At 37.6% G+C, this 26,871-nt stretch overlaps 2 protein-coding genes across 13 annotated transcripts in view; one reads left to right on the forward strand and one right to left on the reverse strand.

The window, feature by feature from the left end:
* The window catches only part of mapk10 (mitogen-activated protein kinase 10), a 35,688-nt gene extending 30,875 nt beyond the window's left edge, over window positions 1-4,813 (reverse strand). For all 7 annotated transcript variants that reach the window (XM_055052280.1, XM_055052282.1, XM_055052281.1 and 4 more), the window contains exon 1: window positions 4,462-4,813. In XM_055052280.1, the coding sequence (XP_054908255.1) occupies window positions 4,462-4,464 (3 nt within the window). In that variant the 5' untranslated portion in view covers window positions 4,465-4,813. The remainder of the gene's footprint in view (window positions 1-4,461) is intronic.
* Window positions 4,814-8,601: 3,788 nt separating this feature from the next.
* Window positions 8,602-26,871, forward strand: part of ptpn13 (protein tyrosine phosphatase non-receptor type 13) — a 45,385-nt gene continuing 27,115 nt past the window's right edge. For all 6 annotated transcript variants that reach the window (XM_055052379.1, XM_055052380.1, XM_055052381.1 and 3 more), the window contains exons 1-7: window positions 8,602-8,922; window positions 14,607-14,726; window positions 17,661-17,827; window positions 20,034-20,099; window positions 21,212-21,397; window positions 21,542-21,629; window positions 23,922-24,554. In XM_055052379.1, coding sequence (XP_054908354.1) covers window positions 14,612-14,726; window positions 17,661-17,827; window positions 20,034-20,099; window positions 21,212-21,397; window positions 21,542-21,629; window positions 23,922-24,554 — 1,255 coding nt within the window. In that variant the 5' untranslated portion in view covers window positions 8,602-8,922; window positions 14,607-14,611. The remainder of the gene's footprint in view (window positions 8,923-14,606; window positions 14,727-17,660; window positions 17,828-20,033; window positions 20,100-21,211; window positions 21,398-21,541; window positions 21,630-23,921; window positions 24,555-26,871) is intronic.

The following is a 26,871-nucleotide window of genomic DNA, read 5'->3' on the forward strand; positions in this document are numbered from 1 at the left end:
TGTTGGCTCTTCTATCCATCATCTCTTCCTCTCCCCTCATCGCTCTTCCTCCTCCTGCCAAAGGCCTGAAAGCTACACTCTTTGTGAATGTCACACAATGCACACCGCAGCATTGTCTGTATCCATCCATGTCTTCGCTCTCCCCTCCATCCTCGCTGATCAGGAGAACCTCCCTTTCCTGTCTCCCTTCTTTTGTCCCTCCCTCAATCCCACCACTCCCGCTACCAGGCTCCCAGGCTGCGTTGCATGCGCCTCCCTTCCCCCTCCCTCGGTGCTCCATTGTGAGTGCTTGGTTCAGCAGCCCCAGCCTCGCTTCTTCTGCAGTATGCAGCTCTGCCTCGCTGTTGAGACTGTGCAGCCCAAGCCAAGCATGGCACGGCCTCCTATTTGGGCTCAGGGGAGGGGTAGGGAAGGGAAGTTAAGCACTTCTATAGCTGCAGGAAAACAAGACAGCAGCAGGACTCCAGAGCACATCTTCAGACAGAAAAACCCAGAATATTTACTGGCGTCTATTGATTTGTTTTATTCGCGCTTCAAAAATGCCTTTCCCTTCCTTCTGGTCTCTATTGTGATGTGCCAAAATTCATTATAAAGAAACAGCTGACGAATCACAGTTTCTGAACATCTCTGATTGCCTTGACTGCAAGCATATATTGTGAAAAATCTGATTTACTTTCCCTATTTACTGAATGCATCATATCTAAGAGCTCTCATCATTTTCTGTCCAGAAATGCATCACCTGACATGAATTACGGTGCACTTCTGTGAGTTTAATAAAAACAAAAAAACTAAACTAAAAGGGTATCAGCCTGCAAATTATTAATTTTCTCTTGGATTCCAAAAGTACTATTTCATTTTTGTGTCTTTTTTTTAAATCTATTTTCTTTAGAAAGAAAAATATAAGTCAATCCAAATGGAACTGCAATGTCAGATTTTGAGGAAAAGAGAAAAACTATTATGGTCAGAAAAATTATGATCTAAACAGATGTTTAAAAAGAGGACAAACAAATTATTTTATTTGAGATAATTCAAAATATATTTAGATTTTGCATTAAACAGAAACAACAACTACTTCCCTAAACAAAATCAGCAGTTATTGAGTCTGCATTATATTTGCAATTTAAACTCTGGCTGCCAAAATCAAACATATCCTAAAAACAAAGTGTCAAATAGCTGTCAACATCTTGCATAAAACGCTGTATACCAATAAGAAATATGAAAGGCTGAGAGAACATTTAGTCGTATGTTGTTGTTTTCTAGAGCTGTCATTTGTCTGGATTTAATGCCCCTCCTCTAAAATCCATCCAATGAGCTCTGAGCTGCTGCAATCTGTGACCTTTGGCGACTCGTAATTCTCTCTGCAGATGTGCCCTTGGAGGATTGGAACAAAATCTGACACGGCTTTTAAGTGTTGCATTCAACCACCTGTAAAATCACACAAATACATGACAAAAAATAAAGCTGCAGACCAGATCTTTTTATGTAACTGTGCATTTCACTCCACTGGCATATCTCTCTGTCTTTTTTTAATGTTTCTATCTCCAGAGATGTAGATAGAAACACTGGATAAACTAACTCTCGTGCAAAGTTTAATATTTAAGTCTTTGGAAAGTGAGATTGTTTAGAAATATATTGATTTATTAATTTTTTCAGTAAACATCATAGATCCAAATGTGTATATACGTCATCTTCTAAATAAAGAATACGCCTAGACCAACAATTTAATGCTTTCTGGTTGCCTCCTCTGTCCTCTCAACCAACAGTCGGCTGTTTTAGATGGGGACTCCTACTAAACCTGGTTCTGCTGGGGCTTTCCCCCGTTATAAAGGAGAGGTTCCTCTCCACTGTCGCCCAATAATTGGATGAGGGATTACAGCAAAGTCAATTAATCAATGAAACTGGCAGGTAGATAAACTCATTTTTGCAAACTGTGGCAATATATAATCAACTTAGAAATGGTGAGAAAATCAAAAACATTAAAAATCAATCTTCCTTGAATGAATTTGAAATATATTTGTTAAATATTGATACTGATGCATTATAAAATATTGTATTGACTACTTGCGATATTTCTAATAGAAATTTACAACTTCCAGTACATCACAATCAGAATGCTTTTATTGTTATTGTACCGAAGCGCAATAATTTCAATGCAGCTCATCCAAAGAAGATGAGGTAGATGGTTCTGCAGCTGTTGAAGGCACTGCCCTTTACTTATTTAAGTCCTAATTAATATATTTCAGTTTTTGTGACATTAAATATATCAATCCCCAATGGAATACTTTTTTTTCACTTTGTTCCATTCAAATTTTTAACAATATTTAAATCTGAATTTTCTGTATGACTCAAATATTTCTTTTAAATTAGCTTTTTACCTTTTTTATTTGCAATGTGGAACCATACTTCATAAAAAAGACAAGATTGTTTTGGAACTGAATTTAACTGGATTTAATTTTATTAAAATTTGTCAGGGAAAAATACTCAAAGTCAGGGCTAATGCCAGCCATCATTATTGATCCCTAATCATCCTTCATTCCATACAGCTTTGACATAATGAATATTTAAAGGAGTAATAAATTTCAAGTGGCAAATGTAGGAAAAAAAAAAAGTTTTTGATCTTGACTGTTGTAGATTTTAATTGCTCTTAGATGTAATCTTATGTTGTTTGGGGTTTGGGAGAGCATGTTTTTTCTAGTCTTTATCTTTTTAAACTTGACTTTTTACACCAAATTTGGGGAAACTATGCAATGCATTTAATAATAGACATTTAAAAGTAATGTTCTATATTCTATATGAAACAAAGACAGATAATTACCATGGATTATTAAAAGTTGTACAAATGTTACTGTATATTTCAGCACATGGATGAATGAAGCTATAGATGAATATTGTTTATTTTGCTACTATCACCTAATATAATTCTATAACTAAGGATGGGCATTCTGGTGTTCCTAAATCTGAAGAACAAGATGGAAATGAATCACAAGTTTTACAGCACAGCATAACATTCCTTTGCTTGTGGCTGTTTCCATTAACGATTCTGCATTGCATAAACAAGCTACCTCTTCAGAAATCAATGCCGTTAATTGCCAGTTTGTGCAGACCTGCAGAAGCAACTTTTTTTTTTTTTTTTTTTTAACTCTATAGTGCGAGAACAATTTATATTCACAAGAAATAGCTAGTTTCCAATATTTGGAGAGCACTATTCTTCATACACTTTAAGAAGGCCTAGCACAAAAATGACAGACAGATGTCATTCTCGTCAGCTACTGCAGAAACAAACCGTGTAAAGCTTTGGCGAATCAAGATCCGTTCCCTGCAGCTCTTTCCCAAGCCTGCCTACTGAATAATTCAGCAGCCAAGGTCATGGCGCTAAAAACCCGCTCTTATCTGTTTTTAATGCAGACAGTTTGTTATGACACCTTTAAATCTTTATCAATATCCCAGCAACCCTCCAGTAATGAGCACAATGAGAATCTTTCCCCAAACAAAAACAATTTAAGAGTTTAATGATGCAGCTGGAATGATACATTCTATTTCTACATACATGTGCAATCAGTGTACTAGATCAAGTTTAATAAGGTGCCTTTGCAGTGCCCCAGTAATGTGCACTAAAATTTCCCCCCAAATAGATAATTTACACAACACTATATAGAACACAACACAAGACTATGGCTAAAAAAAAACATCATATCCATTTTACATCTTATGTTTTCAGAACAAGGCCAAAGAAATTTATATAAACCACAAACAATAACAGCTGCAGCATCCAAACCACAGCAGAAAGGAGAATACCGAAATAAAAATATCCCAAATCAGTCCCAACTGTTTGACTGAAAGCACTACACTTGTACTATCTATGATGTTCTCAGACTTCTGAAAGATCCAAAGCTGGTCCGGCATCCTGGAGAAGTAGTGATGCTCTGCATAATGCACAAGGTGCGCAGCTGACTTCTGAGAGGGAGGAGAGACAAGCAAGCGCTGCATGATGGCCTACAGTACTTAGACTTGTGTTATGAAGATTAGTCATCCAACATCCATTTGCAGGTGCCTAATCAAAAATGCAAATTGTGCCTTTTATGTTCAAATATTGCAATTGTGTAAAAGGTTTTGAGTTACATACCTTTAGATCATGACTAACTGCAGTATTTTGTCTGCTTCTTAGAAGGAGAAATTTTACCCCATTAGGTGATGCTCCTTTTTTTTTTTCTTTGTTTGCAAGTAGAGTCCAGCCAATGAAGGAGCCCTGTGATGTTTTAGGCATTTCCATAAAATTGCTTGTAAAACATGTCTATGGTTAGATTTCTGCTTATTATTAAATCCCCTCACCAAGACACCGCTACAGTGGACTTCATTAACCTTCAATTTGCAATCAATATGTATCACTCCACCTTCCTGGCAACTATAGTGCGGTGGTGATGGTGGTGGTGGGGGGGCATTGACAATTTTCAGCGGCCTTACCATTCCGTGCCAGCTGATGACGATCCCAGTCCGGAGACAGTCCCTTTCAAAACATCCCGACGAGAAACATCGCAGTGACCATCGCTGGAGGCGTAATAAAACACGTTCATGCGGATGAGCAAAAAGGCGTTTTTTTGTTTGTTTGTTTGTTTGTTTTTTCTTTTCTTTTCCTTTCTTAAAGACGAAGGAGCGATGAAGAAAGAAAACCAACTAAAAAAAAAAAAAAAAAAAGCAGGGATGGACGGAAACTGAGGTTTGCTGATGCTGAATCACTCTTCCCTCCCAGCTCACCACCTTGCAACCATTGTGCTGCAAGATGCTGGCCGTACCATTGTAAGCCTACCAGAGCTCGGAGAAGGAGAGGGAGGGATGGGAAAGAAAAAATAAGGGGGGGTCCGGGGGGCGGAGGGGGATGTTGCCATAGCAACCGCCCAGGAGCACGTCTGACGTCAAAGCCTCGGCAGAGGGAGAGAGACGGTGCTGAGAGGAAGCGATCACATGGAGGCTGTCCCTCCAGATGGGAGGGGTGAAACGTCTCCTCTGTTCTCACTCTGCACTGTCCCGCCGTCCAATTAGGAATTTGTAGTTTTGTGGTGCAGCTGTTAGCGGGGCAGGTGTGTCCGACGAGCCAAATGTTTATCAGGAATCAGCGAAAACTTTGTTGTACAAAGAAGCACAGTCCCTCATTGGAGGAAAACAAAAATACATTTCATAGCTTAGAACATATTATTACAGAGGCGTAACTTCCTGAAGGACTGGTGTGGACGTGTCCCCACAAATATTCCCTACTCCTGTCTTTCTTTATGTGGCTGACTCGGCTTAAATTTCTTTGTAAAACGTAAACGACAAGTCAGCTCAGTGAGCTCGTGGATTGGACGTCACGTGACTCACTGCGCCGTTGCTTTGCGTTGAGACGGGAATATCGGTGAAATGAAACGACACAATCAAGCAAAGAATCTGAGAAAGGCACGCAAAGTTTTTATATCTATTGGAAACGCTACGACGACAAGAAAACAAGGTCCAAGGGAATCACTTCCAGCTTTAAGTGAAAATGTATATTAGAAAGTGGAGCGTAGAGTGGGTTAGGTTAGCTTAGCTATGCTAGCTTAACTTTTTATCAACATTCACCCTTGAGGAGTTCGGAGTATTTCAGGTTCTATTAACACAAAATAACTACACACATTTTCTGTCAGATAATTAGAAGTGTGGTTAATTTAGCTAATCAACCACCGCTAGTGTTCAGGTGATCACTTTGGTGTTTTTACATACTGTTTAGTGAAATGTTTTGTATGTGTTGTTTTTTTAGTATTAATTCCTGACGCACTTGAACTAATCTTTGCTCTGCTCTAGTGGAGCCGTTATTATTGGTTGCCTTGGCAACGTGTCTAAGAGTGACGTTAGGCTGACAGGCTGGGAAAAAAATAACACAATCGCCCGTTTTTCTACATTTTTTCCCCCCTGGACTAATTGCACGATTGAACGTGGCAATATTCAGAGCATCATAAAATAGGATGAAATATTTTATAAAGCATAAAGAGACGAAGTTTGTTACATTTTAAACCAAGGCTCCTACAGCGACAATTAAGTAACATTAAATTATTGGTCAATATAAAAGAGAAATTCGCTTGGTTCTCTCTTGTATCAGAACTGTCAGAAACCAAACTATTGATAGATTTATATGCAGAGAGTACATATATATATTACATGTCCAAACATCGCAGCTTTAAGTCACATTTTATGAAAACCTGTAAAATGTGACCCATACACTTGGTGAGTAGTCACTCTACTCACCAACTGCCCCAACCAGACCCAAAACGGGTTTTTGTGTCTTTAATATTTGCTATGTTGACGCAAATATACTCAGTAAATACAGTCATTCCATAAATTAGGATATGATTGAAAATGTCTGTGTTTGTAATTCCATCTCCAAGTGAAAGATGTTATATAAATTAATTTGATGAAGTAGATGTTTTAACATATTTATGCAACTTTTGGCATTATTCTTAGCATTGAAAAAGAAACGGCCTTTCGGTAACTGGGTGTATAACCTGGTTGTATTTTTCTGTTATAATTACACAAAATGTCTTTTTTTGGTTATTTGTATTGTTCCTTACCTGGCTCCAACGCTGCTAAAAAAAAAACTCATTGTTTTAACTGTGTTACTTTAAGACCAGAAGCCCCTCCTTTTCATTTCTTCTTCTGTGGTATTGTCTTTTGAATTGTTTGTGCCCCTCGGACCCTCCCCGTTCTGTCATGTTGTCTTGCGGGAGAGGTGTATGCTGTTTATTTTTAATCTAAATAGATCCAGGTATTAATAGATCTATTAAGTTGATTTTTGTTATGTACTTTTGTGTAGGACTTGGAGCGGGCAGCCTGTAACATGGTTGTTTTCTGTATGTTGTTCTCGTCAGAATAAATCAAGAAACCATCCTTTTTAAAGACAAACCGTGTCACGGCCTGATTAATCGATAAAACCAGCACAGCGCTGAAAGGATCCCGTTAAAGGTGCATCAGCGCTAATTAGAGCAAAGCTGGTTTTGAAATCAGATAGAAACTTCAAATACAAAGCTTGGAATTCATTTTGCAAAATGGACCTAGCTTCTTGCTGTAGTTGACAGATGTCAAAAATTAGAAATTATTTTTTGAAATGGATGTTTATTAGAAAATATCAAATTATGCTACTACAGTTCCCTTTTACAAATCACAGTGTAAATCAGTTACTGCCCTATGCAAGACTTGAAGGGTCAAGGTGAGTAGTGCAATAGTCACCTTGGAAACTGAACCCACACATGCAATGATAAGTGTGATGTCAGTTTTTAGTCCCTTCAGAGTGATTTATGTAGATAGGCAGGTATTTCAGGGAAACGCTTGATATTTACCGCATTTACCAGGCATGGGCTGGGTCAGATAACTAAAACAACAATGACGTGAAGGGCCGTGTAATAATGACTAATAATCACTAGATGGCGATAGACAAATCATAAACAAACTCAACTTTGAAGTACTACGCGGGAAGGAAATACTCAGCTGTGAATTGCTTCCTGAGTGTGCCGAAAATGAATCACTTTGATGCCTGTGGGAAGCCCACGGTCTCGATTTTCACTGAGTTTCAAAGAAATATCGGCTTCCACAACAACAGGATGGAAAGAGATAAAAGCATGTTTTCATAGAATTGTATATATATAAAATTATTCATGTCATATGATAAGGTGGCATCTGTAATGACTTTCAGAAAGCCATCCTTCTACAAGTAAATACAATGTTTATCAGCCTTTTTTCTAGGCTGTCAAGAAGGGTGCAACAACAGGTGCAGAGGTAGTATGTTGTGTTACTTTAAGTAATACAATCCCCAGAAAAATTGAGGATTTTTTATTTATTTATTTATTTTTGCTGCAATTTTGTATTTATAAAGTTGTATACAACTTGTAAAATGTTGCCTGTTGATGTTGTTGATATGATCCTTTCTGATATTTGAATGTGCTGGAATCACAGTATATGCAACTGCAAACAGTCAATAATATAATAAAACAACAACAAAACCTATGTGTGCCTGTATGCAAAACCAATTAAACAGGCCTTCACTCTGAAATGCTCAACTTTAGAAGTCGATTGTCAGATCAAGCAAGGTTGTCAGAGAAATAGCCCTTATTTCAGGATATAACATTTCCTATTTATTCACTAAATAGCGTAAATGGAACACTATGAAGATATGAAGATACTTGTTTGCTTACAAGATTTATATGTAAACCATAAAATATGAATCATTTCAAGGTAAAAACAAACAAACAAACAAAAAGAAAACAAAACATTTACATTTCGGACATAAGCCAGAACGCCGCCAAAAAAATTCCTCATCTGTTGCTACTTCTTTTGTGTTTGCCTATGTTTTATTATTTTTGTGTCATGTCACGCTACATTTATGGTAATTGAAGGGAGGGGATTTGAACGCCACAGAAAATTTAATAAACCAGATTCTGCTCAACATTTCCCTCCCGGTTGTGTGTTGTCATGGCAGTGGTTAAAACGACAGTCCCCCCAGCAGCGAGCCAATCAGAGGCCAGCCTTAGGTGTCCGGTTACTCCCAGTCAGCCCACGCTAAGCTGGCAGAGGGAGGGCTTATTCCGCTGCTCCTCAGAAATGGTAACTTTGTTTCGCTGGGGGAGAGCTCGTAACCGTGCCGAAGCGAACAGACTGGATTCCCCAACAAATAATAATAAAAAAAATATTTTAATGTAACATTTTTTAAAAAACTTTTACTGAGAACAATTCCACGTAGAGGACCATTAAAGTGGAATGAGTCGCATGACCTGTTGCTTGTCTTCCTCGCCGTGTAGTTAACTACAATCCAAGATGTTGCTTTGTGGATGGGATGGCGACTGGTGCAGTTTGTGTGCGGACTCGTAGCTTTCGTCGGAGTACGGACATTTACGCCTGAACTCATCGTCTAACTCTTCTTTCTTGGTGAGCTTCGTTTTAAGCCCACTTTAATTTTGAGTCTATTTTATTTGCATGTGTTTTGGCTAACTTTAGCCCAGCTGTGAAACCTGAAGGGTTGAGTCAGCTGGAGTGAGACTTTAGTCTTTCTTCAATACGTTGACGAGGCAGGTAGCTACCTACTATTATATATACTGTTAAGATTCACTTTAAAATCTTTTTGTAAATCCAATGTTTTATTAAATTTATGTGTATATTTTTTTGGCTGCCCCACATCATTATAGTAAGAGTATTTTAATTGGGAGGGATGGGACACTACTATAAAAATAACATGCCATGTAACTGTTTCAAACTTCTATCGCTTGGGTAACTTGGCTAATGTTGACAAAATAAGCCACAAGTTTAATGTTTCAGCACGCATCCTGTCCCTGTTACCAAAGCATTTAGAGCCATGTAATCATTATTGACTAGAGGTTTTATGGATTGGCATGTGAGAAGGTAGTTGAGACCCCCTCCCCCTTCATTAACATCGAAGTACACTGAAGTTAACTCAAAGTGAAAGGTCAGGGAAAGCTAAGTTAAATAAGGCTGTGAGACTGGGTGAGCATTCTCATCTACGCTGTCATGGAGAAGGTGATGAGAGCATCATTCATAGGAAAAATTGAGCAAAAATAGTTTAAGGGTAGGGTTTGTGTGTTGGAAAGAAGGCAGGCTAGAGTGAAGTTTTGCTAAAAAAAAAAAAAAAAAAAGCTCTCTCCATGTTACAGTTCTCATAGCAACCCTGTGATTAACAGAAATGGAGCGGATGAGGTCCAGACCAAAATGAGAAATGAGGGCTGTTGGTCCAGAGCTGGGCTGATAACCAAGGAAATAGTCATAGCACTTCAAGACAGGCTTCACTGAAAAACAAAAACACTGAGTGGAGCTCACTGGTTTGTGAAGAAGGAAAACAACCCCCGAACTAGAATGTGCTGTATTGGCCTGTGTTTTGTGTAATCTGGAAAAGTACATCTGCTAATGCTGTGGATGGTATGTAGATCACAAAGAATGTGAACTAACCATGGTATTTTCTCTTTTATTTAGGTGAGTCACTGCTGTTGCTAACTCCCTACTACTGTTTTGTTCACATGAAACACATTTAAAACCCAGCTGGGAAACTTCATTTCTATTTTTGTAACATAATGTTAGAGTAAGAAAGAACTTACTGTATGCAGAACCAAATTATTCCTGACTTTAAGCAAAAGGTTCCTATAATAGGCTGCAGCTCTGATCATGGAGTGTGTGTGTGTGTGTTTGTTTTGCTGTTTGGTTGTTCATTACATATATAATTTTTTAAAACTTCCAATACATGTTGGTCTAAACACATCAATTGCTCTTTCAGTTTAATAAAAAATAGACAAATGTTAGTGGCAGATCTTCTGACATATAAATATGACAATTTTATGATCACATTGTTTGTTTTTTTTTTGTCATCAGAAATATTTTACATACATTTTTGCTCTTTTTGATATGTCCATTTAAAAAAAGGTTCAAAATCAGAATTGACATTGCAAATTTAAAAGAAAACCATAAATAATTTATAACTAAAGAAATTTCCTAACTGGTGCTAATCCAAAGTAAGTAACAAAAAAATAATAGTGAAGGCAGACAAACATTAGAAAAACATCTTGGTTGTATTTGATAATGTGCGTGTTGTCATTTCACCCCTATTTTTATTGACTTATAATAATGCTCTTATATTCCTAATTGATACTCACAAGCCTTTTTTTACTCTGAATAGCAGACCTTGTAAATAATCTGAAATGCCCACAGCTTCATAAACCACATTTTATAACGTTGATCTTTCATCTCAGCAACATCCAGTTGTTTTGCTTTATGATACCACATCAGACACAAGAAATTAGATACAGAGACACGTTTGAGATTTGCTTTTTACTCTGATCCATAAAAAGTTTACATAAATTAAAACTAAGACTCTCTTACTCCAATAAACATACTTCAGTAGATGTGGTGAAACAATATTTGAGGAACCAAGACAATAATGCTTAGCATCTCCTTTGTTTGCTTCTGCAATGGATTATAATCATAGAGACTTAATTCATTTTAGCCAGCTATTTGTTGAAAAATCTAAAAGTTTTGGTGCTAACTTGACTTCTGTGTTGCAGAGGCTATAAAAAAAACAATAACAAAATTGATACGCTTGCCTTTATGTAACAATACTTCTATGTAAATGCAGAGCTGCAATATGACAAATAGATTGTGTCCATTTTGTCCCTCTTGAGTACAAAAAGACACCTTCTGTCACAACATGGTTAGCACTGGTTGCTTTGTGCCCGCTGTGAAAAAGTCTCCCTTTACATTTATTTTATGTCAGTCAGTTGGCTGAAACATGGATCAAAACCAAAGTTGTGGGCTATTATATCGGTGATTTAAAAAAAAAAAATTTTAAGCATTTCTAGTGTTTTTCATAAGATTTCCATCATGTATTCATGTGGAGTGCTCATACAAATCTTTGTGTTTGCTACTATGATGCAACATGCAAACATAGGACTGCAGAAGTACAGAACCTACAGTTTTTATATCTGATATTATAAATTATAAAATTTTATTTTGTTGTCGCATAATTTGTAGTACCTGATTATGTTTGCATTTCTTCGTGCTGCTCCGTTGTGATGTTAACATTTCTTAACCAAAAATTTGCGAAGAAGGCAAAGTGCTCCTGTGAACATTCTGATGCCCTTCTTCAGTGACTTTCTTTGATTTGTATTCCAGGAAAAAACTACAGTGCATAAAAACACAACATCACTTCACTGTAATTGTCAGTAGATATTCCAGATGTGGCTCTGCTTCAGAATTACTACAATGCATGATAGATGTACTAGTCCTGGGTTTTCATTTCAGTAGTTCTGTAATGTTCAACCTGCTTTTGATTTGGTATGAATATGAAATATTACCCCTATACATCTCCAGATATGTTGGCAAATATTATAACCTTATGAAAGCTGCCTGTGCTCATGGTCTTTCTAATTCTAAGAATAGAGTAGATGGAAGTAATGGTAATATTTCATTTTAAATTTGTTTCTGAATTTTACTGGCAAGAATAACCTTTGGAATATTTTTTTTAATCTCTCTTGGCGTACCTCGCTGCTTCTGCTTTTTCCCTCCAGACTCGCTTGCCAGCTCAGAGTAGAGTTCTGACTTTTGGAGGATATTATCAAATTCATTCTCATGGCATGTATGCTGTCTTTAAATCAAGAGCCGAATCTCATGTCACTTCTATGGGCTTGTCTCTTTAAGAGTTTTAATGGAGGGGATTTTTTTTCTGTTTCTTGAAAGGACAAAATGAATAATTGACATATGTAGCTCTATGAAGTTGAAGGATATTTTTAGGAAACTGTTTTCAAATCCATCCAATGGGTTGTAACTCCAGTGGGTTCTGTCACACACAGGAAAGTGGGTGGAAGTGCCGAGTAAAGATCTCTGTCACGTTTCCAGGCTTATTTCTTTAAAATTCTTGTGACTGTAGTCAAAACTCTGAAACTCTAGCCAACAACAGCAGTCTTTAGTTGGTGTTTTTCTTGTTTGTTTTTGAAGGCGGGATGTTTTAATACACAGAGAGACCTGGGAACAAAAATCCAGATAGTTGGCAAAGCTGAAAGAGCAAGAGGCTCTGCAGTGATGAGGGCTTTCTGCTTTTAGATTGCCGAGCACCCTCCGTAATGAGCAGAACCAATGAGAGTAGTTGGCCTGTACGGCGGTCTCAGCACGGATAAAAAACATTCCACTGTAGGTCTCTGCTGAAATAACAAGGGTCACAAAACAATCAGCCCTCACAGCACCCGCTCTCCCCTTTCTCATGGTTAATGAAATAGATGGTTGGTATTCCACTTGTCCTCAAACTTCGCGCCTCCCATTTACTAGAATGGTTAACCTGCATTCCTGCATAAACATTTAGGCTCGTGACAGGTTTACTCATTAGCTCTCTTCTGAAAACTCCAACTCATAGAAAGGACATTGTTTCACATATTGTTTTCAGATAAACAAAGCAAACAAAAAATGTTTTACTGGCCCAGTTTACTGCAAGGATTTCTGGATAAATGATATGCACACATTTAGCCTGCAGTGTCGGATGCAGCAGTGTTTCATCGCCTCTCTTTGTGATAGATTTTCAGGAGACAGTAGGGATTGTTTGATCTAGACTGAAATATGTGTGTATTAATTTGATGGATTTTCATGAAATTTTTGGAGACGTTCACGGTCCTTGGAGGTCTCAAAGTGGGTCCAATTTTTCAACTGTTCACTAAGATACAGTGGATGTTCACATAACTACTTGATTACACTTTAACTTTGCTGACCTCTAACTTTTTTACTCTTTATATTAGACTCTGAAATCCTAAAATAAATACATTAAAAAAAGTAAGTTGAATTTGGAACAGGAGTGTCCTCTTTAGGAACAAGCCTGACATTTACATTTTAATCTGACAGAAAAGTCCAACATCGCTGTTCACAGCATCGATTTACAGTTTGGGCTTTTTATGCTTGTGTAACCAATGCGATGTAATAAAATCTTTATTTGTTCCTTCGGATGTGGAACTTTACCGTGCCTCAAATAGTTTCTGCACAGCCTGTTTGCAAAACTGGTTCGCTTACATTGGTGTCATGCCATTGATGAATTAGGAAGATTAGAAACCATTGTCACCACTGCAGAGCAGCGGCTGGAGTACAGACAGAAACTGTGACACATTGGGAACAAATTTGCATGCATCTTTTATCTCATTCACATCCCTGTGTGAATGACTCGACTAGGATATAGAACGAAGCACACAAATCCTGTTTTAAATGTGGGTGAGGGGCATTGGTTAAATAAATTAAAGGCATGTTGAGTTTCCTAATGTAACAGTGAAATATTGTGTTTTTGCTTTTACTGGTTTTGTTCTGAGCCTGACCCAGTTTCAGGTTTTACAACATGTAATCAGAAAACAGAAGTTTACATAAGACACAGCAAAAAACAGCTTTAAAATTTCAGTAAAAAAAAAAAAAGAAAAGTAATTTATATAACCTGGTCAGGTTTATTTTTAAGCCTGACCAGGTGTGAATGATCGTTGTCTTATCTGCAGTACTTCAGTAGCACAGATAATCTTCAGATGATAAAATATAAAGAACAATAAATGCATAAATGTCTAAACTTCCACATTAATATACACAAGTTTTATGAACTCACAGTATTATTAATCAGTGCCTTTACCAATAAAATTTGGACTTTAAGAGGAATGTGTTGACCATTTGCTTAAAGGAAGCTTCTTGAAAATTGATTTTAATTCATGGTTGTAAGGCAATAAAATAAGATAACTTCATAAAGGGTTTTCCAGAGGCTGTAGTTGCTGACATGAACAGAACTGTGACTCGGAGGTGCTGCCTTTGCATTTTCTGTGCTATGCTGATCTGTTTCAAGGTTTCCTTCCCAGAGCTCTAGGGGGGTTTTTCTTTTCTTCAAACAAGGCAAAAGTCAAAATGTTTTTGTTTGTTTTTTTGCTTGGTGCTCCTTGTTATGGTAACAGGACAAAATGTCAACTAACTTGGAGAAAAGTTGCCGTATGTTAAAGAAAATAATCAATGGAATTTTAAACGAGAAAGCAAAAACTGTGCACGTTGAAGAATGTTTGTGCTAATAAATTTGTAGGTGATAACTGTGTGTTTCGCTACCTTTGCAGAGAAGATGCATGTGTCTCTGGCAGAAGCCCTGGAAGTTCGAGGGGGGCCGCTCCAGGAGGAGGAGGTATGGGCACTGCTCAGTCAGAGTGCAGAAAGCCTCCAAGATCTTTTTAACAAAGGTATGATGTGCAAAAACATTATTCAGTAATCTTTCTTTTTCCTTATTTCTTTCTGTTGCGTGGGCCAACTTTATTTTTTATGCATAATTACATGCATAGTGGTTTGTGTCCGTAAAGAAAAATAACACTGAAAAGCCTTTTTCTGACCGTTTTATACTGCTACTGGAGCAAAGCTAGTAAATCTTTGTCCTCCTTTAAATGAAATCAGAACCGGAAAATGAAAACTTATAAGTCATGTTTTTTTAAATTATTATTCTGATGGCTTCATTTGCTCATTTTAAATGCCTGGTAGACTTTGAGACATCCCTGGACATTTTGATAGTTTTTGTCATTGCCGGTGAAGCTATCTCGTTGTCCTTGGCGGCACAGGCAGATAAGAAGTCCAGCTTTCAGAATCACTTTGTTTTTTGAGAAAACTGGAAGGTGGGTGACTGAGGCAAGTTTAACTTTAGAGACGCTAAAGAGGATGCGAGTCTGCAGAAATCCTGACCTTGATTGTCACTTTAAAAACACTTTTGGAGGCTCCTACTTTAACTCATTGTTCCAGTACACCTGATAACACAAACTAAAAGTATTGTCTAAACAGTTGCCCATTTAAAATTTCCACTAAGCATTAACTTGTAGCCAAGTCTCTGTTTCTGGGAAAAACCAGCTTGACTTCACTTTCTGGTTTTGCTTAGTGATGCTTGGTGATGCAAATCCTATCATGCTGCAGAAAAGTTTCCTTATCAATGAATGTTTCTAAATATTCCTCAGCTGCCGAGGTCACTTTTATGATGAAAGGATTTTGCAGAAAAGATCTTGTGAAGGCTTATTTGATGAACCAAAAGCTGGATATTTGAAGCTTTTCTTCATTATTTTGTCTTACATTTACTTTATTCTCCATTGTATTTAAAGCGCAATTTTATTCTTTCAGTGTGTTGTTGTACTGTGTAACTTGTGGCTGCTGGTGTGTGGAGCTTTAGACTGCTGAGCAAAGCTAAAATTTGAATAGCAGATGTTGGACCCAGTAATTATAGTTACTGAACTATGTAAAGTCTGTTTGGAACAAGAATGTGTTATTAATGACAAATATTCAAACTTAAAATGTAGCCTTTCTTCTGCTTTCTTTGGCTCTGTTTAGTGAAGGTGATCATAAAGATTAGGAGATGGTCTTGAAATATGAAACTAGTAGACTTTTCATGTGCAAACTGTAGTGGTTACTGTGTTTTTGCTTAGGAAGGATTAGTTTTAGTAATTGGTATGAGTTTGTCTGTTTAGTGAAAGGATTTTCCCAGTACGCTTCCATGTTTTCTTTGAGTACGTTGTCACATTCGTCTGCTTCAGTGTTCTTACCGGAGCTTGCAAAGCCATTTATATCTTTTGACATTTTACATTTAGTCACATGCAAACCACAAATGTGATGTATTTTATGTGACAGAAGGAGGATGATTCATAGTTTTAAAATATGTATTTCTACAAACACCTTTTTACTGCAATCAAAGCTGAAAGATTTTCAGGTTTTGTCTTTGTCAGCTCTGTGCTTCTTTGCAAAAAAAAAAAAAAAAAAAAATTAAAAAATCAAGTTCAGTCAGATTATATAGTGATAGGATGTAATGGCACATGGTGTTTAAACTTACCCAGATCATTAGCAACTTCTTTTACTTCTACAGATTTCTGTGTGAATTTATGTCTGGACCAACCCATTACATGAATATTATTTGACCTAATCATTTTGTTGCAGCTATGACCATGTTTTTCAAAGTTTCTGTAAACCTTTGCTTTATAATTTTTTTTCGCTTAAGTTCTAGCAAGTTTTCATGTATTTAGTGATTCTGACTGGTGTCCCTGTCCCAGATGATAAAAGGATCCCCACAGCATAATGCTTCTACCTCTGTGTTCACAGTGTGGATTGTGTTCAAGTCACACAGTCTGTGTGCCTTCTGTCAGATAGACTATTTTGCCTGGAGTCCAAGAAGTTTAACTTTTTACAACTTTACAGTTGTGCAAATGGTCTAGCACATAAATTACAAATAAAACACATAGAAGTTGTGGTTGCACTGTGTAGAAAGTCTAGGGGTGTGAATACTTTTGTAGGAAACTGTAAGTCTGTCCAGATCTTAAATTACTGTCCAGATGTGCTGTTGCTTGTCAGCAAAGCAATAAAAATGACATTGAGCACTCAGTTTTATAGAGCGGTGATTCAGAATCACTTCCTGTCAGTAATACTTTAGTTGCTCATCAAACAGCAACAGGATATTTTTATTATAATTATCATTATAATTTATTAAAAATCATGATTACTTTTTCAGAAAATCTTTGTATTTGATATTTACCCAAGTCAAATATACAGTAAGATCTTTGAATAATCAGATGGGTTTTAAACAGAAAACCTATATTTACTTAGTAAATTCCAGCTTTTGAAATCAATTTTTTCCCCCCAGTTTTTCAAATTGAGCTCCCCTTTTCCTCTGCTCTTCTCAGATTAAAGTATGAGTTGAAGAAAAGAATTTTGCAGCACTGCTCAAGCATTCCTGTGTATATTTTTAAAACGGTCTCTAACCAAAGCACTGCCTGTGGCTTTGTAGGAAAAGAGAATTGTGCTGTGTAGTCATTCCTTTTTGCTCCCATGCTTCAAGATTTTATTTTTTTTTAATGCAGGCCAGGAAAGCAACATGTGTTTGTGTTTACTTCTGTCAGCTCGGATATCCATAAATGCCAAAGCCTTTTGCAAGAAACAGCCACTGGGGTTAGATATGTCCAAGTGTGAGGCATTTGGGTTTTAAATGTCTGGACAGAATATGATACTAACATTGAGTTCTAGAACATTGTTTTTTAATGCTGTGGGTCTCTGAGCTTGTTTGGCACCATCTAAAAGTTTATCTGAAAAAAGCCAAGTTTTCTTTCTGTCTCATATCCACGTTCATGTTTTGAATTGTCTGTTTCCGTCTCCAGACCCAGCAGCCATGGGCTTCATCATCTCACCCTGGTCCCTCCTCCTCATGCCCTCTGGCAACATTTCATTTACAGACGAGTATGTCACCCAGGAGGACTTAAGAGCTTTCACAGCCCCAGAGGTCATGGAAGGCAACCCCTTGAATTCAGTTTCTGACATTGAAAAGGTATTTATTATTAAGATCATTCACACTGGGACAGAAACATTTAACATTCTTTGTTCTATCTTTGTCTTGATGCATTTCTAACCAAGGTCTTTGGTGCACTCTCTTAAATCAACCAGTGCAGAGATGTACCAATTGAAGCTTTCTGGGCCATGTCATTCTCTTTTACCTTGAGAACAAAGATTCTTGAGAGATTCCTAAAATTTCCAAATCCTGCATAATTCATGAAGGTTGAAAGCTTAAAAGGATAAAACGGAGCAACATCGCTGTGAAGATTTTACCGTTCTGTTATCTGCTGAACTTTGTCCTTATTTATGTAGTAATATAATTCAATGGCCACCATACCATCCATCCATCCATTTTCAGCTCACCCTCAGCTCACCCCCTAACGGGGTCGGGTGTTGCTGGTGCCTATCTCCAGCTGCGTTCCGGGCGAGAGGCGGGGTTCACCCTGGACAGGTCGCCAGTTTGTCGCAGGCCACCATACGTCTGTAGAAAATATTTATTTTTAAACAGTCTCCAACATCTTTGTTCCTCCTTTTACTTAATCAATTAAAAATATTACAGATATTGAATTTAGTAAACATGAAGTCTTCTTCACTCAGTTACAACTTCCACTTCAAAGTGTGTCATCATCATCAGCATTTGCCGATTCGAAAAAGGGTGAGAATTTTGTGTGTCCGGTCACCTTGTGATTCCTTATGCATAAAGTCAGAGGAGTCCTATACAGATGTAGAATGTAAAACATGGTTCTGCCAACTTTTAAAGTCAGGGAAATTTCAATTTTAGGTATTTTACATGTGTGTTTATTCAAATCTTCTGTCTTAATTTTATATGATTGTTAATTTGTTCCATATTGTGTTGACCCTTTTTTCACACTAAGCCAGCTACTCCTGAACTGTTCTCAGCATATATTTATATTATAATAATTTAAAAAATGTTACATCATCATTTGCTTTTTTAAAAAAAATAAAAGGTCATATGTAATAAGGTTTGCTATTGAAAGTGGGGATTTCAGCTGTTGGCAGAAACCTGTAGTTATGGTAGAAAGCTTTCTGTTGACTAGAAGAAGTTGAAGTTGGTAATCTAGGTATAAAAGTACTTGACTTAAATGCCATATATAAAGCTACCAATTAGTTTGTTTTGACTTTTTGTGAGAATATTGGTCTTAAAAAGGACTTAACGTTCTATTATTTACCTTAAAGAAATTTGTAGCATCTCTTTAAAGAAAGAACATCTCATTCTTTCTTTGACCTTTGAGCTGACAATTATGTGGATTAAAATGTAAATGAACTCTAGAGTTTGTCAACAAAAAGCAAAGCTATAAATGCCTGTTAGTTGTGCATGTATTTTTAGCAGTGTGTGTGTGTATGTAAATGATAGGCGGTGTAGTCCGGCTGAACTTGTCCTGACTGAAAGTGCCAAACTGACACGTTGGCAGAAGCTTTGTCCAAAGTTCTGAGGAAGTATGCCTCCGTCTGTAGTTAAAAGAATCACTGCAGCCCTCCCGTTTCAAATCAGCCACTCTGGTAGAATAACTGAAAGCTTGCACGACTGAAAACCCATCTTTGGCTCAGACCCACAAACCTCAAACAGCTTTGTGCTGAGTCAGTTTTCCAAGGCTGGATCTGCCTCTCCAGCTGAGTTATTTCAGTAGAAAAGTTATAATCTGTTTCCTTCATTTTAAGACTGAGTGTAAATACATGTCAGCTGCAAGAGCCAAAGCTTTCTTTTACTGTTTTCAACCTGGTGTTCTGGGCTCACTTTAATTCCTCACTGTCCCATCTTGCAGATTTTCTGAAAGTGTTGGTGTGTCTTTAAATTTGCACTCTGTCTATTCCTGAAGGACCTCAAAGGGTACGGTGCATTCTTTGGCAATCCCTGAATTATTCTTTCCTCTACCAAGCCCAACATTCAGGGGAAGTAATTTCTCTCCACAGCAATGAGTCGAGAGTAATAACAGGAAAATGGAAAAAGATTTGGGGATTTAATGTGAAAGACCTCATTTATGTTCTGTGTGTGGAAAATTAATTCAACTTTAATCCTCTTTGTTTGTTTTGCCTACTTATCCTAAATTTATCCTTGTTTTTGTCTCCAGCCATCAACCTTCTTCAGTCATTTTTTGTCACTTTCATCAGCTTGTTATGTCTTTGTTTTTTTCTGGGGCGTTTGCACATCTAGATTTAGTTGTTTTTTTTTTCTCCCACAGATGCATATGTATTCACTGGGAATGACATTATTTTGGGGAGCAGACTATCAGATCCCTCAAAGCCAGGTAAACATCATAAATCAAAAAAAATCTTTAAAAAGGCTTCTTTTAATATGTACAAATCTTTTATGTTACTTTTCAAAGACTTTAGAGTCTAATATCTGCTGTTTGTCAGCAAAACTATTGTAGTCCTATTTCCTTCGGTTAATATTTTTGCATCACATAAATCTCCAACCTAAACTTGTCGCTTGTCTGATTACACTGTCACAAATACAGCAAGTAAAATTTGGAAACAGTCCAGATGCTTCATAACGATGTATATCAAGATTTATTTTTGTTCCCCCATGACGCGATCTTGAAGTTTAATCTTGATGAGAAAAGTGCTGCCTGGAAATGCCGTTTGGAATGTACTTGGAAAATGAAGATGGTCAGGTTTTCCCCGCATCCTCATGACATGTCAGTCAGGTGTGAAACACGTCCACATTTATGAGGAAATGCTTCCCACAGTCACTATGACTGGCACTGAGGTTGACTTCATTGCAACTGCAATATGTGTCATGAAACAAATGTAGTGTCTATTTTTGTAACCATTTAGTTTATCTAAAAACAATCTCATCCAAATTACTTAAATGAGAACTAAATGGCAACTATTTTATTGTAATGCCCTCTATCTATTACCTTGAAACTAAAACTAAAAATATCAGAAAAAGGAATTTGAAAATTATTCCGATGCATCATTTATTCTGGGAAAAGGTGCCCTATGAAATATTTGCCTCAATTGAAATAGTTGCACATTATTTCATTTGATAGAATTGTGAAGGATAGCACAGAAGATGTGAATTTCATAAGCTTTTGAGCAAACAGTTGTTACTGAAGCCTTTGATTCTGGAGATAAATTACTCTTTTTACAAAGGATGAGTTCATCTCCAATAAAGACCTTTGGGTTTAGAGTTCTTTATGATCAGTTTGGGAGGAAAAAACAACCTTTTTATCACTAGAGTTGAGCTAATATACTTATAATTTACATTTCTTTTTATATAAAATGCATATTAAATCACTCTTTATGTAAGGTACTTAAGTCAGGCATACAAGATGATTTAGAAAATGAATGGTGATTTACACTATCAGATCAGATAAAAGTACTGCCCTTGGTAATGCTTTCATTCTTCATTGTGCAGCCCATGAAGCTGGGGGAACACCTTAACGGTCTCCTGCTCAACATGTCTGATGACATTACGTTGAGTCGGATGTCGCTGCGCACGGTGCTGGACATCTGCAGCAAGCACATCAGAAACTCCACCTGTGACCCCCCTTTCTCCTACATTAGAAAACTGGTCCGGTTGGTGCTTGGCAGTCTCTCCCAGGTACACACTTCAATTTAAACCATGAGGATGATTTGTGTGTCAGCTGCAGAAAATTGAGTCTCTCAATCATGAAACGGTTCTTTTTCTCCACCAGTTTTACCATCTCTCATCATTTTATTGTTTCTTCAACTCTTCTTTTCTTAGCTGGATGGTCTGCTGACAGATAGAGAATCTCTTCCAGAGCGGAGTAAGGAGATTCGAGAGAGGTTGAGAGGCAAAGGCTTGCCATCCGGTAAAATGAGCTACATTTATACATTATGAACACAAAGTAGCTACAGTCTACTGTGCTGTTTGAGTTGCCTAAGTCATACTGCAGTGGCATATGGAGTTATATAGAGATCTTTTTGTTTGATCCTTGTGTCATATTTGGCATTGTTGGTCATAAAAACTTACCATTTTATACAGTCAGATAGGTGTGACACATGATATGTTTTAAGTTTAACCTGTACTTTATGTTTGGTTGCAATAATGTTATTTGCCTGTCAGATTGTCTTACCTCAAGGCTAAGCACTAGAGGCCTTTTTACTTGTAATATAACTTGAAGATAGGCTTTAATGGAGTGAAACTAATAACTTTATGAGCTGTTTTCTTTTCATTGAGTTACGAGCGGGAGTATTTTCTCCTTCAAGAGCTCAGTTTAGTTCAACAAATCTGTAGCAGCAAAGCAAATACATGCAGCTTCCACAACTTATGTTCTGAGGAATGACTTTTAGAATAGCAAAGACTTACAAGGAACAACACACCAAAACCTCTAATTTAAACTAAATTCAGGAAAATATGACTGAACCTCCTCGGTGGTTTTAGAACATTCCGGCATTTCTCCAGGCCATGGAAAGGACAGCCAGAGCACACTCATGGCCGTCATCCACATTATGTAAGCGCTGCATGATATTGATTAGATTCATATTTTTGAGTCACCAGTGAAGCTGCTGGTCTGCTGTTTGTATCAGTGCTTTGTTTGTCTGGTTGAACACAATGCAGCCTCAGGGAAAGTACATGCAAAAGAAGATCACTCCGTTCCTTAGCATATTTCTTCTAATGGAGCAGCTCAGTCCCTCCTGCATCCTAGTTGTTTCAACTTGTAGCTGCTGCTCAGGTTTCTGGCTATTTATTTTTTGCCCAGATAGACGCTGTATGTCTCTATTTCTTGAACTACTCTGCTTTACAAAAGTTTTGATATCCCTGGAACTTTTCCAAAGGTTCTTCACTTAGAACCACGCACCTTTTTTAATATATAAGTATCACAAACATTTGTATTCAGTCACATTTACTCTGACACCCCAAAATAAATTCCAGAGCAACAAACTATCCCAATATAAATACAGCTGTGTATGTGAGGAGCACAGGCAGGTCCGGAGTAAAGTCGTCTGGAAGTTTTGTAGCAGAGTTACGTGATGAAACATTACTCCTGACTTTAAACGTCTCACAGAGCAGTGCTCAGTCTTTCGTCTGAAAATAGGATAAGGCACGACAGTAATTAGGATTGGTAAGAAAAGCATTAATCAGAAAACCAGCAAAGATGATATCTGAAAGTTGCAGAGATCCACTGCTCAGTCTGTTAACAGGGCAGTATTAGTTGTGTACTCCACATTTCTGAGCTGAAATGAAAGAGTGATGAGAAGAAATTATTTTGTTGAATAGAGACTTAAAAAGTTGTCTGCAGTCAGGTCAGAGCAAAAATATGGAAGAAGAAACTGTAAATCACACTGAACACATCATCCTCACAGTGAAACTTGGCAAACGGTAACAGCATCAGAGTTGGCAGGAAGACAGAAATTAATACCCAGCAAGAGTGAAGAAAAAAAAAAAAACGTGCTGGAGACTTGCGATTAGGATGGCGGTGCACCCTCTAGCAGGACAGCAACCCTGAAAAAACAGCCAGGGCTACAATGATCATTGTATGTTCTTATGTTAGAGTGGCTCAATTGAAAGTCTGTAGCAGGACTTGAAATATGTCAGTATGAGTACGTTGGCAAGGCACTGTCTTAAAAGCCATATGGCAGTGACATCTGAGTTGTGCAGCTGAACAGTCATTGATAGATTAAGGCATCCATATCAAGTCGGCTTAAAATAGGAACCTGTCTTGAGCGTCCCTATCTTTTAGACCAGAGTGTAGAAAGGCTCTCATCCACAAATATACATATGATATCACGGATGAAAAACATATGAAAGCTAATAATTACTTTTTTCTGAGTTCACTTCTTGTCAACATCTCCATGCAGACATAGTCTAACTACCTTTACTTACTTCAAGCTTAGGTTATATAAGTTGTTCTGATTGCTACATTCATTGCCTTGATTTTGTATTTATGTCATTTAGAATATCAGATTTAAAAATTTGGAACATTTAACTGGTTTTACATTTTAAATTAATGTAAAATAATTAATAGCAGAGCTAAGTAGTCATTGTGAATACGTCTGTGTTTTTTATTTATATCTGTCAACAATACTTAAGAATGAATAACTCAGCATTTAAAAAATGTGACTAATTTGTCTTCAAAAATTAACACCATTTTCTTTCTCAGGGAGGAGTGCCGCCCCCAGAGTTTTGGAGCGCTACAAAGCCAGAACTCAGGAGCAAGCGGCTCTCAACAGGGGCCTCAGTCGATCTATGGGCTCACTGCCGATTCAGGACTTGCTGAAGGGAGATGAGGGTGCAGCTCCCCACAGTTCCCTGTCTGACTACCACACAAATGCTGACTCTTCCACAGAACTTTTCCCCAAAGCCCCTTCACTCCAGCACCAGCTTTCTTACCCCTATCTGCACCCGCTGCACCCCCAAATGAAGGGCCGGCCTGTGGAGCTGGACCGTAGGTCTTTACCCTACCAAGTCACAGACAGAGGGCCGAGTCAGCCCAGAAAGACCTGGGCCTCCTCTGTGGACTTGGCTTACATCGACCCAGAAGCTCTTCGTTTTGGAGCTTTGGAAGATGCCCGGAGAGGAAGCAGTGTCTTAAGCACGCATTCTGTGGGGAGGCGGAAATCACCTTTGTCTGTGACCAAGGAGGTGGATTATCGGTACTCTGAGTTTGGTGAGCTGAAGGGCAGAATGCCTCATCACTTCTCTGCCCTGTCTGTCGGCTCTGGGCTCCCTGCTGCATATGACAGGATCAAGGAGAGACAGAGGAAACTCCAGGCACTACAACAGGCAGTAAACGGTGAGTAATGCTATCATAAATAAACTATACATGTACTGTGTTCTGCACAACTGTGAATCTTCTGCTGTCACACTGTTTGATTCAGTCCAGATCCTTGAGTTCAGCTCTAGAGAGTGAGATTTTCATAACTTCTTTATGTTAAGAGGGTTTTCAAAATGCAGAAGTGAGTGCCTTTGAGTGTTTTAGTAGTTATTCATAGTATTTATATTTTTCAATTGTTTATAAAGTACTAATAAAATATATTTACCCAGGTTGTTCCATGTCCAAGTACTGATAAGACTGTTGTCAAAAATGTGTGCTACTGCTCCTTTTCTGCTGAATAGCTATATTTAAACTCTTTCATCATCATGTGATTATAGACAATAACTCTTTTTGCCAAAGGGTCATCTATAAAGTTATAATATACTGTTGGAATCTCAGCCAACTAGTGAGACTTGGTGTTTGAGTCACTCACCTTTTAAATGGAGCATCATTTTAAAACCAAAAACTTAACTTTTGCCATTTTTTTTGTTCAGCTGGATAATACAGGCAGTAATAAAACTGTCTTTATCCTAACTTTGAACTTTGTCCGTCCTGCAGCAGTGTTATTCAAAAGAAACAATTATTTTACGTATTTATGTTTCATTCACTTATTCTTGTTCAGAATTTGCTGTGACTGTCATTAAACTGTCTAGCTGAGCAGATAACACATTTTTTGAACTGCATTTCTAAACATATGGTTTTTATCACTTCTAGTCTTCTGTGATTGTAGTACATCTGGAAATTATTCAATCCTTCACTTTTTCCACATTTTGTCAGTTCATCCTTCTTACAAGTGGTATTAAATAAATCTGTTCTCAAAATTCTTCAAACAAATGGACGTTATGACAATATGATATGTTTTGCGAATTTGTTAAAAATGGAAAAAGTTTAGTTAGTTTGCGTAACTTTGCTTAATACTTAATTGTTAGAGATGAAATTTGAGCTGTTTTCACTGATCATCCTTGAGACGTTTCTGCACCTCAAGTAAAGGCCACTTGCAGTAAATTCAGCTGACTGGACGTGATTTGGAAAAACTCACACCTGTCTATATGACAATATGACATGTTTTTGAGTCATACTGTTCAGAATTTACTGTGGACTCACAGTTGAAAATGGTCAAACGCCAAGGATGAAAGAATAATAAAAATGTGAGACAGGATTGTCTCAAAGCACAAATCTGGATAAGGATCCAGAAATATTTGTGCTGTTTTGAAGGTTCCAATGAGCTCAATTACCTCCATTATAATTGTAAATAGAAGTCTGGAGCAGCAGGAGTCTTCCCAGAGCTGGCCGAAATCGAGCAATCTGGGCGAGAACGGCCTTACTTAGAGGGGTGACCATCGACCCAATGGTCACTCTGACAGAGCTCCAGCATTCCTCTATACAGAGAGGAGAACCTTCCAGAAAGACAACCACCTTTGCAGCAATCCAACAATCAGGCCTGTATGGTAGAGTGGCCAGATGGAAGCCACTTTTTAATAAACGGCAAATGACAGCAAGTCTGGAGTTTTACCAAATGATATATGAAGGACTTTAAAACCATGACAGATTGACTTTTATGATCTGAGGAGATAAAGATCAAACTCTTTGGTGTGAATGCATGGGTCATGTTCGGAGGAAACCATACCACATACCATCCGCACAGTAAATTATGGTAGTGACAGCATCTCTTCATGGAGATGTTTTGCAGCAGGAACTGACAGACTAGTCAGGATAGAGGGAAAGATAAACACAGCAATGTACGGAGACATCCTGGATCAAGACCTACTCCAGAGAATCGTGACCTCTGGTGGCTCATTTTTCAGCAGGAAAACGATCCAAAGCATGTGGTAAAGAGCTCAAAAGAGTGGCTTCATAACCACCCTGTAAAATGTGGTTGAAACTCATTAAACATCTCTGGAAAGATATGAAAATGGCTGCACAGACTTATCCACCCAACTTAATGGCATTTGAGAAGAACTGCAAAGAAGAATGAGCCAAACTTCCTAAAGACAGGTGAGCTAAGCATTATATTAAAAAAGACAGGAGGGTAGAATTACTGCCAAATGTCAATCAACTAAGTTTTAAGCAAAAGATTTGAATACTTGCATAAATGTGATTTCTTGGTTTTTCTATTTTTAATAACTTTGCAAAAATATTTTGTCCACACATGTCAGAATAGGGTATTTTTGTGTATAATTTTGAGGAAAGAGGTTCATTTCATACATATTAAAATAAGGCTGTAACATCAGAAAATGTGGAAAAAGTGCAGCAGTGTGAATACTTTCCAGTTGCACAATAATCAGTCTCTTTGAGA

The sequence above is a fragment of the Poeciliopsis prolifica genome, unplaced genomic scaffold (assembly GCF_027474105.1).
Source record: "Poeciliopsis prolifica strain line A6 unplaced genomic scaffold, Auburn_PproV2 SCAFFOLD035, whole genome shotgun sequence".
NCBI classification, from domain to species: domain Eukaryota; kingdom Metazoa; phylum Chordata; class Actinopteri; order Cyprinodontiformes; family Poeciliidae; genus Poeciliopsis; species Poeciliopsis prolifica.